Source organism: Cnephaeus nilssonii, assembly GCF_951640355.1.
Source record: "Cnephaeus nilssonii genome assembly, chromosome: 1".
NCBI classification, from domain to species: Eukaryota; Metazoa; Chordata; class Mammalia; order Chiroptera; family Vespertilionidae; genus Cnephaeus; species Cnephaeus nilssonii.
The window spans coordinates 87,256,776-87,270,852 of NC_137072.1; the positions used below are offsets into that span (position 1 = coordinate 87,256,776).

Here is a 14,077-nt window from a genome sequence, read left to right on the forward strand (position 1 = left end):
ATGGTTGGCACTTGGCCGCTGAATGAAGCTATGGAGATGGTTAATGCCTGGACCCCACAGAGAGGCTTGGGGAGAGGGAGGAGGGCCTTGGACAAGCTTGGAGAAAGCCAACAGCTAAAGGTACCCCCCGGAGTGACACTGTTTGGAGCTCATCAGGCATGGAGTCGGGGTAGAATCCAGAAGGAGCTGTTTTGAAGGGAGATGTGGAGGTGAGGAAGTAGAGACAAGTCCTAAAGGTTAGTATGGACAACTTCAAATATATAGTACTAGTTTCCTATTGCTGCTGTAACAAATACCATCAACTTCATCCCTTAAACAGTACAAATTTATTACCCCACAGTTCTGGAGGTCAGAACTGTCCTAAGTGTGTGCCATCACCCTCCGCCTCTTCCCCCTCCGATGGGAGTGGGTCTCCCTGAGCAAAATGAAGGAGGTTCAGGGCCGTGTTCTTCCTGGGGCTGCCTGCTGGCCTTGTAGCTTCTGCAGGCTGCCTGTGTTCCTTGGCTCCTGGCCCCCTTCCTCCAGCTTCAAAATAAGCCAAGGCGGTGAGCCCTTCACACATTGCACCACTCTGATCTATTGTTCTGTTACTGTCCCCCCACTTTTAAGGATGCTTGTGAGGACATTGATAACCCAGGACTTCTCCCCTATTTCAACGTCAGTTGATTAGCAAATGGAGTCCATCTATAACTAAATTTCCCTTTGCTGTGTAGGGTCATATCTGCACAAGTTCTGGGGATTAGGACATGGACATCTTTGGGAGACCATTATTCTGCCTGTATACATACATGTAAAAGTATAAACAAAACAGTATATTGAGTCCCACCTACTTACCACTCCGCTTCAACAACACAGTTTTACCTCCATCCCTGACCTCCCGCTTCATCATTGGATCATTTGAAGCAAACCTTAGGAATCATCTGATTCAGTTGTCAATGTTTCAGAACAGATAGTTGTTGAAAGAAGCTTAGCTATGAAGGAGAGGTGAGAAAGAGGGTGGGACCTGGGGGAGATGTGTGGAAGAGTAGGTATGGATTTTTAATAGGAGAGACACTTACGCATGTTCAATTCTGATAGGAAGGATTTAATAGTAGAGGAGAGATTGGTCTCGGACGGAAGGGAGATCTCTATCAGTAACAGGGGAGGCACACAGGTTTGAAGGTTTGGGAGTGTGAAATTAAGGGAGTTCTCTGCTGGTTTAAAAAAATTTCTGTTGAGTGGGAGGCCAGTGAGAAGGGCAGAGGGGATGTTGACGTTCTCAGGGGCTTGAAGAAAGTTGGAAACTGTCATTGTGGAGTGGAGACTGTGTGTGCTGGAGACACGCTGCTGGAAGGTGGGGTGTGTACAGGGCCACTTGAATTTGGTGAATCCTAGTGAATCCAGTCAGCTGGGCTGTGTGACTTTAGTACATCGTCTGGGTGTATATTACACAAGGTGGGTAATTTGGTTCTTGCTGTGTGTGGTTTTTTGCCAGGTGGTGTGGCCAAAGCACAGGGTAAAGGCTGTTTATAAGAGCGGTTGAAATCATGATCATGGACCCTAAGCTGAGTGAGAAAGTAGAGGTGTAAGTGGTTCTGGTGCGATGTGTGTACTAGTAGCTGGGAGGGGAGGGCTTTAGGAAGTCAGCAGGTGGAGCTGAGCTGGTGGGTTTTAGGGGTCACCAGATCCAGGCAGTCTGTGGGAGTGGGAGCTGAAGTGGAAAGGAATGGAAGAGAGCAGGAAAGGGGACATCCAGTTGCTGAGAGAGCAGGGTGTGGGGCGACTCCTCCACATGGGTATTGGGACCACCCAGGATGCTGGCAGGAGATGGGGTGCAAAGGTAAGCCTTCTGTGAATGGGGGTGAACCAGGAAGAGGGGAAAGGAAGGCGTTTGCACAGTGCTGGTAAGCACAGGCAGCAGAAGGGCAGATGTTTTGACATGATGTTTCTCTTAAACACCGCCCCTGGTCACTGTCCTAAGTGTGTGCCATCACCCTCCTCCTCTTCCCCCTCCGATGGGAGAATATTAACACATTGCGGATCATGAGCATTTTTGTGTTTTCATATTACACAGTGTTTTACATAAATGTTAAAGGCACGCCTTAAAATTAAATACCCATTACATGTTCTTACAAGCTAATATCTTTTTGAAGTATGATACTTTGTAAAACGTTTTTTGTACTCATTCAATAGAAACTTATCTGGCCACTGGGTAAAGCTAGCAATAAAACTACTGGTGCGCAATGTGTTAAGATAGGTAGAAAAAAGCAGACTCAATCCAATAATTCCCAAAGAGCAAAAATCAAGGGTTAACTCGAATAATATATGGCTAGCTCCTAAAGAAAGATTTAATGAGATCTGTCTCCATGTGCTATACTTGTATATCTGACATTCCTTCTGGGCTCTAAGCCACATCTACTCATGTTGCTTCAAAGCGGCTGTGGGTGCATTTAAAATACATTATTTACATTGATTTATGATTGAGATGTAGCTTTATTAAAAAATTTTAGTGATTTTTGTCTATTCTATAAAATCTTGCTGTAATATAAGTATCTATACTAATAAAAGGGTAATATGCTAATTAGACCTGGTCGACTGGACATCTTCCGGACGTCGAACTTCCTTCCGGAAGGAAGTTCCAAGCCACAAAGCCATGGTGGCGGGGGCCGAGGCAGAGGCGGTTAGGGGTGGTTAGGGGCGATCAGACTGGCAGGGGAACAAGCAGTTAGGAGCGATCAGGCAAGGGAGCAAGCAGTTAGGGGTGATCAGGCCAGCAGGGGAGCAAGCAGTTAGGGGCGATCAGACCCGCAGGGGAGCAAGCAGTTAGGGATGAGATCAGGCTGGCACGGGGGAGCAAGCAGTTAGGGGGCGATCAGGCCAGCAGGGGAGGGCAGTTGGGGTGATCAGGTCGGCAGGGGACGGCAGTTGGGGGTAATCAGGCCAGCAGGGGAACGGTTACAGGGGGGATCAGGCAGGCAGGCAGAGGTGGTTAGGGGTGATCAGGCAGGCAGGCAGGTAAGCGGTTAGGAGCCAGCGGTCCCGGATTTTGAGAGGGATGTCCCGGATTGGAGAGGGTGCAGGCCGGGCTGAGGGACACACCCGCCCCCCCATGCACGAATTTCATGCACCGGGCCTCTACTGGCCAGTAGCTATGACACGCATTGACCACCAGTAGTGGGCAGATGCTCAATGCAGGAGCGGAAACCACAGGCATGGAAACATGGAACAGACTGATGAATCTCTGAGGGAAGAGGGGAGGGGGGAAGGCTGGAGAGATTAACCAAAGATCTTATATGCATACTAGAGGCCCGGTGGATTCCTGCACCAGTGGGGTCCCTACGCTTGGCCTGTGGGGATCGGGCCGAAACCAGCTCTCCGACGTCCCCCGAGGAGTCCCAGATTGTGAGAGGGCCTCGTTATTTTATAAGTATTATTTTAAAAATCTAGCCTTGTATTTGGGGTTGCATTATTGGGAAGGCAGTGAAAACCCCACATGTGCTCACGCGCATGCACACAGCAGTAGTGAAACTGCTGTGCACACAGATGACCAGAGAATTCCATCTCAGTTGAAGGGATGGGAATGTGGATCGTGGAGCAGCATGTGGACCTAGAAAACAAGGGAAAACAGAATGTTATGACAAGGGGTTGGAATGTGCTATTTCTGCTGCTCTTTGCATAGAATTGGGTTATTTTGCATTTAGTGGTGTTTATTTATTTATTTATTTATTTTTAAATATATTTTATTGATTTTTTTTTACAGAGAGGAAGGGAGAGGGATAGAGTTAGAAACATCGATGAGAGAGAAACATCGATCAGCCGCCTCGTGCACACCCCCCAACTGGGGATGTGCCCGCAACCAAGGTACATGCCCTTGACCGGAATCGAACCTGGGACCCTTCAGTCCACAGGCCGACGCTCCATCCACTGAGCCAAACCGGTTAGGGCTAATGGTGTTTATTAACATGTGACCATTTTGACTGGTTCTCAGCCCACTTTTTGACCATTTCTTCCTGTGACAGGAGATGATAATTATATTAATCCAGAATAATTAGCAGCAGCAGGTTTACTTTTTAAGTAAAACATAAGTCTCTTTTTCTTTTCTTTTTTAAAATACCTACTTCCTAAGTCTGCGATTCTGTGAACCGGGGGCCTCATGACAGCCTGAGAACATGAGAAGCCTGTGGGATGGAGCCGCCGTGCACAGGGAGCTGATCTGCCCACCACCCTCAAACTCCTTACCTCGTGCCACTGAACTTTGCTCACGTTCCGGAATCCCAGCACTCACCCAGGCCCCGGGAGGAATGATAATCAAGTGGTAATGCTGGTGCCCCCTGGCGCTTAGTGGGGCTCAGTAAATGGTGGTGTTTATTAATAGGATTGCTCTGCATAGCATTTGGTTAAGATCTCGGGCTCCTAAGTCTGACTCCCGGTTCAAGTCCCAGCTCTGCCACTGTGGTCCTCGGATAGGTTTTTAACCCTTCTGAGCTATGTGTTTCTGTCTGTTAAATGCAGATTATAGTAGTACTTACAGGATTGTTGTGGGAATAAGGAGCGCAATCCCTGGCACATGGTAGGAGTTCCCAGGAACTAGTACTATCATTGTGTTGGAGAGTTGGTTGGGTTCATGTGGCTTACCAATTTGATGCGTTTGGCAATTGTTAGTTTTTAAATTGTATTCCTCCATCATCCACAATATTCCTTGGACATTTCACTTTCTCAGTCAGGCCTTCCCTGGCCACCCTATTTAAAGTTGCAGCAGTCCACCTTCTACCACCCACTCCACCATGCCTCTCCTTCACCCCAGCCTCCCTGGCCCCCTACCCTCGTTTCCTACTTGGTTTTTCTCCACTGCGCTTACCACCTCTGTCCAGTGTATTTGCTTTTTCTGTCTTCATCCACTGAAATGTGAGCTCCATGAGAGCATGCACCCATGTCCACTTTGCTCACTGTTCCATTGTGAGAGCCTAGAATGGTGCCCGATCTGTGGGTCTGTGGTACATCTATCAGAATGAAGAAATTGACTTTGAAAGTGATGGTATGATTCTGTACACCACTAAAGATTATTAAAGCGGCTGCCGCTATCTGAGCTTAGAATGTTCTATTCAGCAGCCCTTTAAAAAAATGTTTTTATTGATTCAGAGGAAGGGAGGGGAAGAGTTAGAAATACCAATGATGAGAGAGAATCATCATTCGGCTGTCTCCTGCACGCCCTCCAATGGGGGTCGAGCCCACAACCCAGGCTTGTGCCCTGACTGGGAATCGAACCGTGTTCTCCTGGTTCATGGGTTGACACTCAACCACTGAGCCACACCAGCCGGGCTGTTCAGAAGCTCCTGGTGACAGTTTGCTCATTTGCTTGTCTCGAACCTCCTTTCTCAGTAGAAGATAATTGAAGTCAGGAGGAACAGATCTGAGGGATGATTAAGTTAGACGAGGAGAGGATTTACGGCTGCTTTACTTCTGACCCCTTTTCTTTCAGCATGAACATCGAACACCAGGGCAACCAGGGGAGATGCTTGTCTCAAGTGGCCTCTCAAGTATCCTTTTACTTTCTTGTCTCTTTTACATGCAACAGAGCTCTCGCTCTTTCTCTCTTGTAGGGCACCAATGCCTCTGCTCTGGAAAAAGACATCGGCCCAGAGCAGTTTCCCATCAATGAGCACTACTTCGGGTTGGTCAATGTAAGTATTTAAAAATGTATTATTATTTAATTTTTTAATTTATCTTTATTGTTGAAACTATTAAAATGTATTATTTTTATCAAATATTTTAGAATACTTGAAGCAATTTCACTGCCGTTTTCTTTTCTTTTTTTAAAATAATTCTTTATGGTTGAAAGTATTACATATGTCCTCCCTTCCCCCCCCAGTGACCCCCCTCCAGCCCGCCCCCACAACCCAGCCCCTCGCCCCAGGCCTTCAGCACCCTATTGCCTGTGTCCATGGGTTATGCATATGTGCATACAAGGCCTTTGGTTGATTATCTCCCACCCACCCACCCTCCCCTGAATTCCCTCTGAGATTCTGCACTCTGTTCTATGTGTCTGTGTCTCTGGATCCACTTCGTTCATCAGTTTATTTTGTTCTTAGATTCCACATATGAGTGTGATCATGTGATACTTGTTTTTCTCTGATTCTTTTCCTTTTTTTTTTTTTAAATCCTCACCCCAGGAGTGTGGATATTTTTTAGAGAGAGTGGAAGGGGAGAGTGGAGGGAGGGAGGGAAAGAGAGAGAGAGAGAGAGAGGCGCATCGATGTGAGAGATAGACATGGATTGACACATGGGTTAGTTGCTTCCTGCTCGTGCCCAGTTGGGGCCAGGGATTGAACCTGCAACCAAGGTATGTTGGTTGCCCTTGACCAGGAATTGAACCCGAGACCTTTTGGTCTGAGGGAAGACACTCTAACCACTGAGCAAACCAGCCAGGGCTCCACTGCCATTTTCATAAAAAACTTTTAGACAATTGTTCATGCTCTTTAGTTACCAGAAGTGGCAAATGTTGGGGAGGGAGAAATTTTTGAAAATGTGAGTTATCTCAGAAAGAAAGGTTTAACTACTACATTATTGCGTCAGGTTCTCATTTTTTCCTACCTGTATTTTAAAGCAGCGGGCGCCAACCTTTCAGACCTCACGGACCACCAGTGGTCCGCGGACCACTGGTTGGCGACCGCTGTTTTAAAGGATTTCCATTGTACACATCCCTTTGAGAGGGGATTTTATTAACTCCTGTCGCGAAATCTGCTTTCACATGCTCCCCCTTTGTCCTCTGGATGTATAGACTCCTCAGGCAGTCTTTGTTTCAGATACATCAGTACAATCAGAGTTTTAAAAGTGTTGCCATCTTTTTTACAGCAGTGTAGTATTCCATTGTGTAGATGTACCACAGTTTTCTAATCCACTCATCTGCTGATGGGCACTTAGGCTGTTTCCATATCTTAGCTATGGTGAATTGTGCTGCTATGAACATAGGGTACATATACCCTTTCTGATTGGTGTTTCTGTTTTCTTGGGATATATTCCTAGAAGTGGGATTACTGGGTCAAATGGGAGTTCCATTTTTAATTTTTTGAGGAGACTCCATACTATTTTCCACAGTGGCTGCACCAGTCCGCATTCCCACCAGCAGTGCACGAGGGTTCCTTTTTCTCTGCAATGGACACAAGACACTGGGGGGCGAGGGGGCGGAGGGAAGGTCAATGGGGAAAAAAAGGAAACATATGTACTACTATGTTGTTTGTAATACTTTAAACTACAAAACAAAATTTAAAAATTCAAAAAAAAAATGTGTTTCCAACTCATCACCAGTAAGTGTTTAACAACATAACTTGGTGGTGGTACCTGAAGCACGGGCGGGGAGTGGGGGACCAGTTTATCTCAGAATTCCTTGGCTTCATTTCATCTGTGCTCAGCACTGCTCCCTTGTTTATGGCCAGACTTACCAGGCTCTGCTTCCTTGATAAGTGGATTATGACCAAGTAGTAAGGCAGCATCACCCACCACCCTCGTGCGCTTCCTTCTGAGGTGGAGCTTTAAGTGACATCAGGTGTTGATTCACAAGCACCCGACTTTCTGGAACACCTGCTCCGAGCATAGTCAGTACCCAGGTGGGATAGGTAGTAATTTCCATCGAGGAGGCTGGAAATATTCTCTGTAAGTGAATGCTACCTATGATTATAATAGAAAGAATGGATATTGGCTTCAAAGTAATACAGGCCCAAGTCTGAGCTCTGCCTATGCCTTTCGCTAGCTGTCTGATCTTGGGAAAGTCATTTGATCTCTCTGAGCCTCCTTTCCCCATCTGTACAGTGGAAATCAATGGTTTCTACCTCTTGGTTTATAGTGAAGGTTCCGTCAAACTCCTATTGAAGGCTTGACACGAGGCTGCGGTACATTGTGGACACCTGGTGAACGTCAGTTCCTTTTCTTCTCCAGGACTTGTCCATGGATCAAGACCGAGTGTGACTGAAGGGTATTTGGGTAAAGGCAACACACTGCGTAAAAGAGAAAAGAATGGAAGGAGGAAGTACTGGGATATAGGGCATTGTGTTGACGAAATGCTGACTTCTCATTTTAATACAATTTATTGTTTAGCCATTGTGCGCAGGCCTCTGCTTATGCTCTCTGAAGATAACCAAGTCGTGGGAATTCTGCCCTGGCTAAGGAAAATACAAGTGCAGACTATGGGGAAGAAAGAAGTAAGGCCTAGGTTGTGGGAGCATTGTGAGACCTAAATTCATTAATAGCTATATGTTCACTTTGAAAGGTAATTCATGGACAGTCCAGCTTTTCTTTAAAAAGGGGTTTGCCTCACTCTGGCTGGTGTGCTCAGTGGTTAGAGCATTGGCCTGTGCACCAGAGGGTCGCAGGTTTGATTCCGGTTAAGGGCACGTACCTGGGTTTGCAGGTTCTATCCCTGGCCCGGGCGGGGTGCATGTGTGAGGCAACCAATTGGTGTGTCTTTCTCACGGTGATATTTCATTCTCTCTCTCCATCCTCTCTGTCTCTCTCTCCCCCGCCCCCCCCCCCCATATCCCCCCCTCTCCACTCCTTTCCATTCTCTAAAACTCAATGGAAAAAATTTCCTTGGGTGAGGATTAACAACAACAAAAAAGAGAGAGAGAGAGAGAGAGAGAGAGAGAGAGAGAGAGAGAGGTTTTCCTCCTATTACATAATTGTGTCCAAGTAGATTAAAGTATGTAAAAATAGGAGATGTTCTATCTTAGCATACGTAGAAATGTCACAGTAAGCATGGCGGGGCATCTGTCTGGCTGCTGGGTAAACGGCACGCAAGCCAACAGCCAGTCCTGGGAAGATGCTCGTGTTCTATTTCAGTCTTACACAGCATTTTGCTCTCAGTGGTTTTAATCTTGTTATTTTCTTAGTTTTTTCCCTTTTCATTATATGTGTAGGAAAAATCCTGAAGTGATCGTCTTTGCTGTGCGCTTACAGAGTTGGTTTTCCAGTCAGTAAAGCCAGCGAGATGAAGACTTTTTCCCTCTTTAGTCATCATCTGAGGGTCTGTGGGTTTTGAGAGGCACCACATCCTCCTGCGGGGGCCCTGATCCAATGCAGGAGACCAGGAGCTGAGGGCTGTCGTATCGCCGTCTAGGCAGAAACGAGAGCGAGGGTACCTCAGGAGTTACGAGGGAGGAGGCTGTGGGATGACGGAAGGAGGCACCTCCTGGTTTCTGTTGCTCTGGAGGAAGCGAGGAAATGTGGTCTGAAGCCAGTGGGCAGGCTGCTAGACTCTTGAGAGAGAAAAACTGAAGTAAGTCCCATTCAGTTAGGCTGTTTCATCTGAGCAAGTGGTTCCTAGTTCCTGGGTTTCTTTGTGTTCAGGGTTTTTATTTTTGCTCTCAGAGGAGTTTTGCTGTGCTGCAGTGTAGTATCTCTTATTTAGCCAGCTGCCTTTCTGGGTCTCTGTATTATGTCGAGTTTTTTTATTTTCTGTTTTTTTAAGCACCAGAATGTCTCATTAGAGGTTTTTTTATGCAGGCAGAGTGCTTCTTACCTTTTTAGAGATGCTGATGGGCTAGAGAGGCAGCAGGCCATATAGATAGTCCATTCCCCTGCTGGTCAGCTGGTCACGGGTGGTGACCTGTTTTCTGACATGGCGAGCAGCACTCAGATGTTGGTTCCTGGAGGGTGGCCTCCCCTCTCCCGACCCCTTCCAGAGGCGGCGTGCCCCGGCCGTGATCTGAACCAGCCCTGTTGTCCTTTGGCAGTTCGGGAACACGTGCTACTGTAACTCTGTGCTTCAGGCCTTGTACTTCTGCCGGCCGTTCCGTGAGAACGTGCTGGCATACAAGGCCCAGCAGAAAAAGAAGGAAAACTTGCTGACGTGCCTGGCAGACCTTTTCCACAGCATTGCCACGCAGAAGAAGAAGGTTGGCGTGATCCCACCAAAGAAGTTCATTTCAAGGCTGAGAAAAGAGAATGGTGAGTAGTGTGGAGAAGAATGTGTGCCGGGGTCTGAAATAAGGAGAATGGACAGGTCTGTGCATCCTCAGAATGAATCCTTCATTTTCCCCAGGGGGAAATAGTATGGCCGACTACTCAAATATAGTTTTTTAAAGAAGATATATTTCTTCTTTTCTACCCAGTAGACATAAAACAAAACTAGATTAAAAATGTGCTTTAAAAATTCAGATTTGTCATTTCACTTAGGAATGGTCTTTTTATTTGTTTCATATTTGTAAGGTATGATCATTGTAAGAGGAAAATTTGCCCAAGACATCTTTCTAAGCAGGACACTGATTGGAAGAAATAGATTGATGCAGTAATTGAATGAAATAGTACTATCTTATAAACTTGTTATAAGTGATTAAAATAAATGCATATTACCTAATCAGGGCCTCTGCTATTTAAAAAATAATACCTCTCATTTTTATTTACCTAAGACAGGGTATTAAATTGATACCTTTATATGATAAAAATGTCCTGTGTCGCCTGATTTTTTTCTGATTTTTCTGTCATTTTGGGAGGGCGGGCAAGTGGTGGTAGAGACTAGGTTATTCCAGAAGTTTTGTGTTGGTAATTTTTATGACTATGGAAATATTTGATATGGCAACTTGTGTTTATCCTAGATTTCAGCCTTACTCCAACAGATTTGCAGAGTTAATCAGATGTTTGTTTTATAAAGTCTCGTTTAATTTGATTGCTGCCTCTTAAAGGTGTTGTAGTTTATATGCACCAGAATAAAAGTAGCCTGAGAAGGAAGCAGAGCACGCCTGAGTCTCGTTGTGAACATGATTAATAATGAAGTCTCACAGCTGCACTCATCTCTAGATTGTTTGTCCGTACGGCAGGGACCAGCAATCGGCTTCTGGAAGCATTTGTGTTTGGTTTCAGGACACGATCAGGTAGACACATTCTCACATACATCCCTCATCTCCCGTATGTGCTCAATGAAGCTGCTTCCAGGCTGGTCCAGCGTTCAGTGTGATCTTGGGGAAGAGACTCCGGTTGCTCTGGATAAATTACAGAATGAATAATTGATCATTGGTGGTCACATCATATTAAATATTGATTATTTTATCAGGGAGCTTATCAAGTAATTTCTACTACTCTTTTTGTAAAGAAATTTTGCTAGCTTTTTATTTACATGATGACTTTAAGGAAATATATGAAATTCAGTTCTTGGGGGGCAGTAAAAAATGAACATGACCAAAAATTCTTTTCAAACTTACCTATTGAAGTTGCCAAATAGAGATGAATACAGTGCATACTTGTTCCCCCTTTCAATATAAAAACTGAAGTGTCGCCTGTAAAATTGAGCATTTTTGTTTGCTTTTTAAGGACCAGAGACTGAAATAATGGCCCTCTCTTTTCCAGATCTCTTTGATAACTACATGCAGCAGGATGCTCACGAATTTTTAAACTATTTGCTAAACACTATTGCGGACATCCTGCAGGAAGAGAAGAAACAGGAGAAACAAAATGGGAAATTAAAAAATGGCAACATGAATGAACCTGCAGAGAACAATAAACCAGAACTCACTTGGGTCCATGAGATTTTTCAGGGAACGCTCACCAATGAAACTCGATGCTTGAACTGTGAAACTGTAAGCATTGGTCGGGCTCGCATGTAATATGTTTGTATGTATTTGTAGAGGCCAGGTTGTGTGTGAGTGCAATGTGGTATCATAGTATCAACATTTGTCTTCAGTACATGCAGATACTTCTACTTGTGTTTATGAACCTCAGGTGCAAACTTTTGCAAGCATGTCTCCATCTAAGATGTCTCAACTGGCTAAAGTAGAGTGACTAGGGCACTTCTTAACAACTGCGTTGCTTTGCATCCTGGGCACATTTTAGGGCCCACAGATTGAACTGTTGTACTGGACCTCCACCAGTTATCTTGAAAAGATTTTGGTTACAAGGAGGTCATGTGTGACTTAGATCATCTCTCTGACTTGAAGGAAATCAGCTGTGTGGTATGGTGAACTTGAAGTCAGGAGACTCCTGCAAGTCCCTTACATTGCAGTTGTGAGGGCTGGGTGAGCTTAGTGCTTGGATGAGCTTGGCACATGGTATGTAGGCACTTGGTGTCAGTTGGATCTGAAGATGTGATCTCCAGAATATGATTCAGGATGTAATGTTTGCTTGGTATACTTGATTTAAGTCTGTATGTGGCGCCAACTATGGTAGATAGAACCCAGCTCTACAGCCAGGCGGCCAAGTTGAATGTTGGCTCAGCCACTCGCTAGCTGTGAGGCCCTGTGCAAATTGTTCCACCTCTCTGGCTTCTCTCCTCATCTGTAAATTGGGGATGATGACAGTGCCTATCTCATAGGGTGGCTGGGGGATTAAGTGAGTTAACATTTGTAAAACACTTGGAACCATGCTTGGCACATAGGAAGTATGCAAAAAATGTTAGATATTATTACTTATTATAATTACTAACAGCGTAGGAAGTCTATGGGTTCCTCAGGGACCTTCGAGTTTCTTGACATTGCATGAAAAATTCTGTAGGATTGTGCATTTTCTCTGAGGAGATAGTAGCTTTTATCTGATTTTGTAAAGGGGCTATAACCCCTGTCAAAACATTTCTACACAGAAGTAGTCAAGAATGTGGATTTAAATGGAAGGCTCTTCGTTTTCTGACAGTCTTTCTTCTGTCCTTTTAAACAGTTTTGGAATTAATATTCTGATTTGTTCATTGTAAAAAAAAAAAAAAAGAAAAGAAAACATAGCTAAGCAAAAAGAGACTAAAGGTAACCAGTAATCTCCCCACTCAGAGATGCCCACATTAGCCCAAAGGTAACAGTGGAACATTTTGAAATATATCCTGCCAACACATTTTCTACACATACTTATCTATCTAGATATCATTTTTCTTCCCTTTCTCCTTTCGTTCCTTTGTATTTTACATTCCAGTAAAACTCATATGAATACAGCATTAGAATAGTATAATAAATCCCATGTGTGTATTACTTGGGATCAGTGATTGTTAACACATTGGCCCATCTTATCTTCTTCATCTCTTGTTCCATGCACCCTCCCTCGTCATCAAACTGGTCTATTTTTAAGCAAATTTCAGATAACATGTCATTTTACTTGTAGTTTCTTCATTACTTTGTTCTGTATCTCTAAAAGGAAAGAAATCTTTTTATTTTAAACGTAAGTACAATTACTTTTAAAAATAATTTCTTTAAACCATTATTCACTCAGTTGCTCTGGAACTTTTTTATCTCATATATATTTTTTAGCAGTTGCTTAATTCAAATTAGGATTCATACATGGTCCACACATTGCACTTGGTCAGTCTCTGTCTTAATCTATAGGTTACCCCATCCCCCATTTTTTTTCTTCCGGTTTATTTGTTGAAGAAATCAGATTATTTGTCCCGTAGAATTTCCCACATTATGGAAACATCTGAGGTGGTGTTTAAAATGCGTAGTAAATGGCAGTATGTTTTTACTATCCTACTGTTTGTTTTTATTTAACACACCTATTTTATATTTTGTTTTCTCTCTTTCCTGCTTTTGGATCAATGAAATGGTTTAATTTTTTTTTTTAATCTTTGAAATAAACACATTATTAAATCCATCTTCCAGTGTCTGGATTTTCAGGAAGGTTCAAATGCAAATGTTGCATCTCAAATATTTGTACTGAAAAAGCTATCACCTAGTCTGTTATTTCTGCAGGGTTACCATAGAGGGGAAACCTGAGCCTAAAGATTTCTCCAAAGGTTGTGGATGATCCTGTAGAGTTTGTGATAATGGGATCCCAGCCATTTATAGTTGGTTTGTGGGAGTGAATGAGAGTGTGTGGGGATGTCTTTTGGGGGCAGTCAGATTGGTTCTTATATTTATTCCCCCCTGAAATGAGTACTAGATGATTTGAGGCAAGAGTGTTTTTCCCCTGGACTTTCTGGGATGATCACCTCCATTTTCTTAGGTGCTTTCACTGAATAGGATCCTAGGAGTCATCTAATCCTTCCTCGCCCTGTGCCCCAGTCCCTCCTGTGTCGTCCTAGCCAGTTGGTCATCTACTGGATCTTGTCCAGAGACAGGGAACTCAATCTCCTGAGGAGATGCATTCCATTTTTAGAAAGCTCTAATTGTTAGAAAGCTCTCTACTTTCTAAGAAAATA

The 14,077-nt window shown here is 44.2% G+C and overlaps 1 protein-coding gene across 1 annotated transcript in view; it reads left to right on the top strand.

Annotated features, from left to right (window-relative positions):
- The window catches only part of USP46 (ubiquitin specific peptidase 46), a 61,422-nt gene that overhangs the window by 20,720 nt on the left and 26,625 nt on the right, over positions 1-14,077 (top strand). Inside the window, exons 2-4 of the mRNA XM_079769021.1 lie at positions 5,580-5,660; positions 9,705-9,918; positions 11,314-11,543. Of these exons, the coding sequence (XP_079625147.1) occupies positions 5,580-5,660; positions 9,705-9,918; positions 11,314-11,543 (525 nt within the window). The remainder of the gene's footprint in view (positions 1-5,579; positions 5,661-9,704; positions 9,919-11,313; positions 11,544-14,077) is intronic.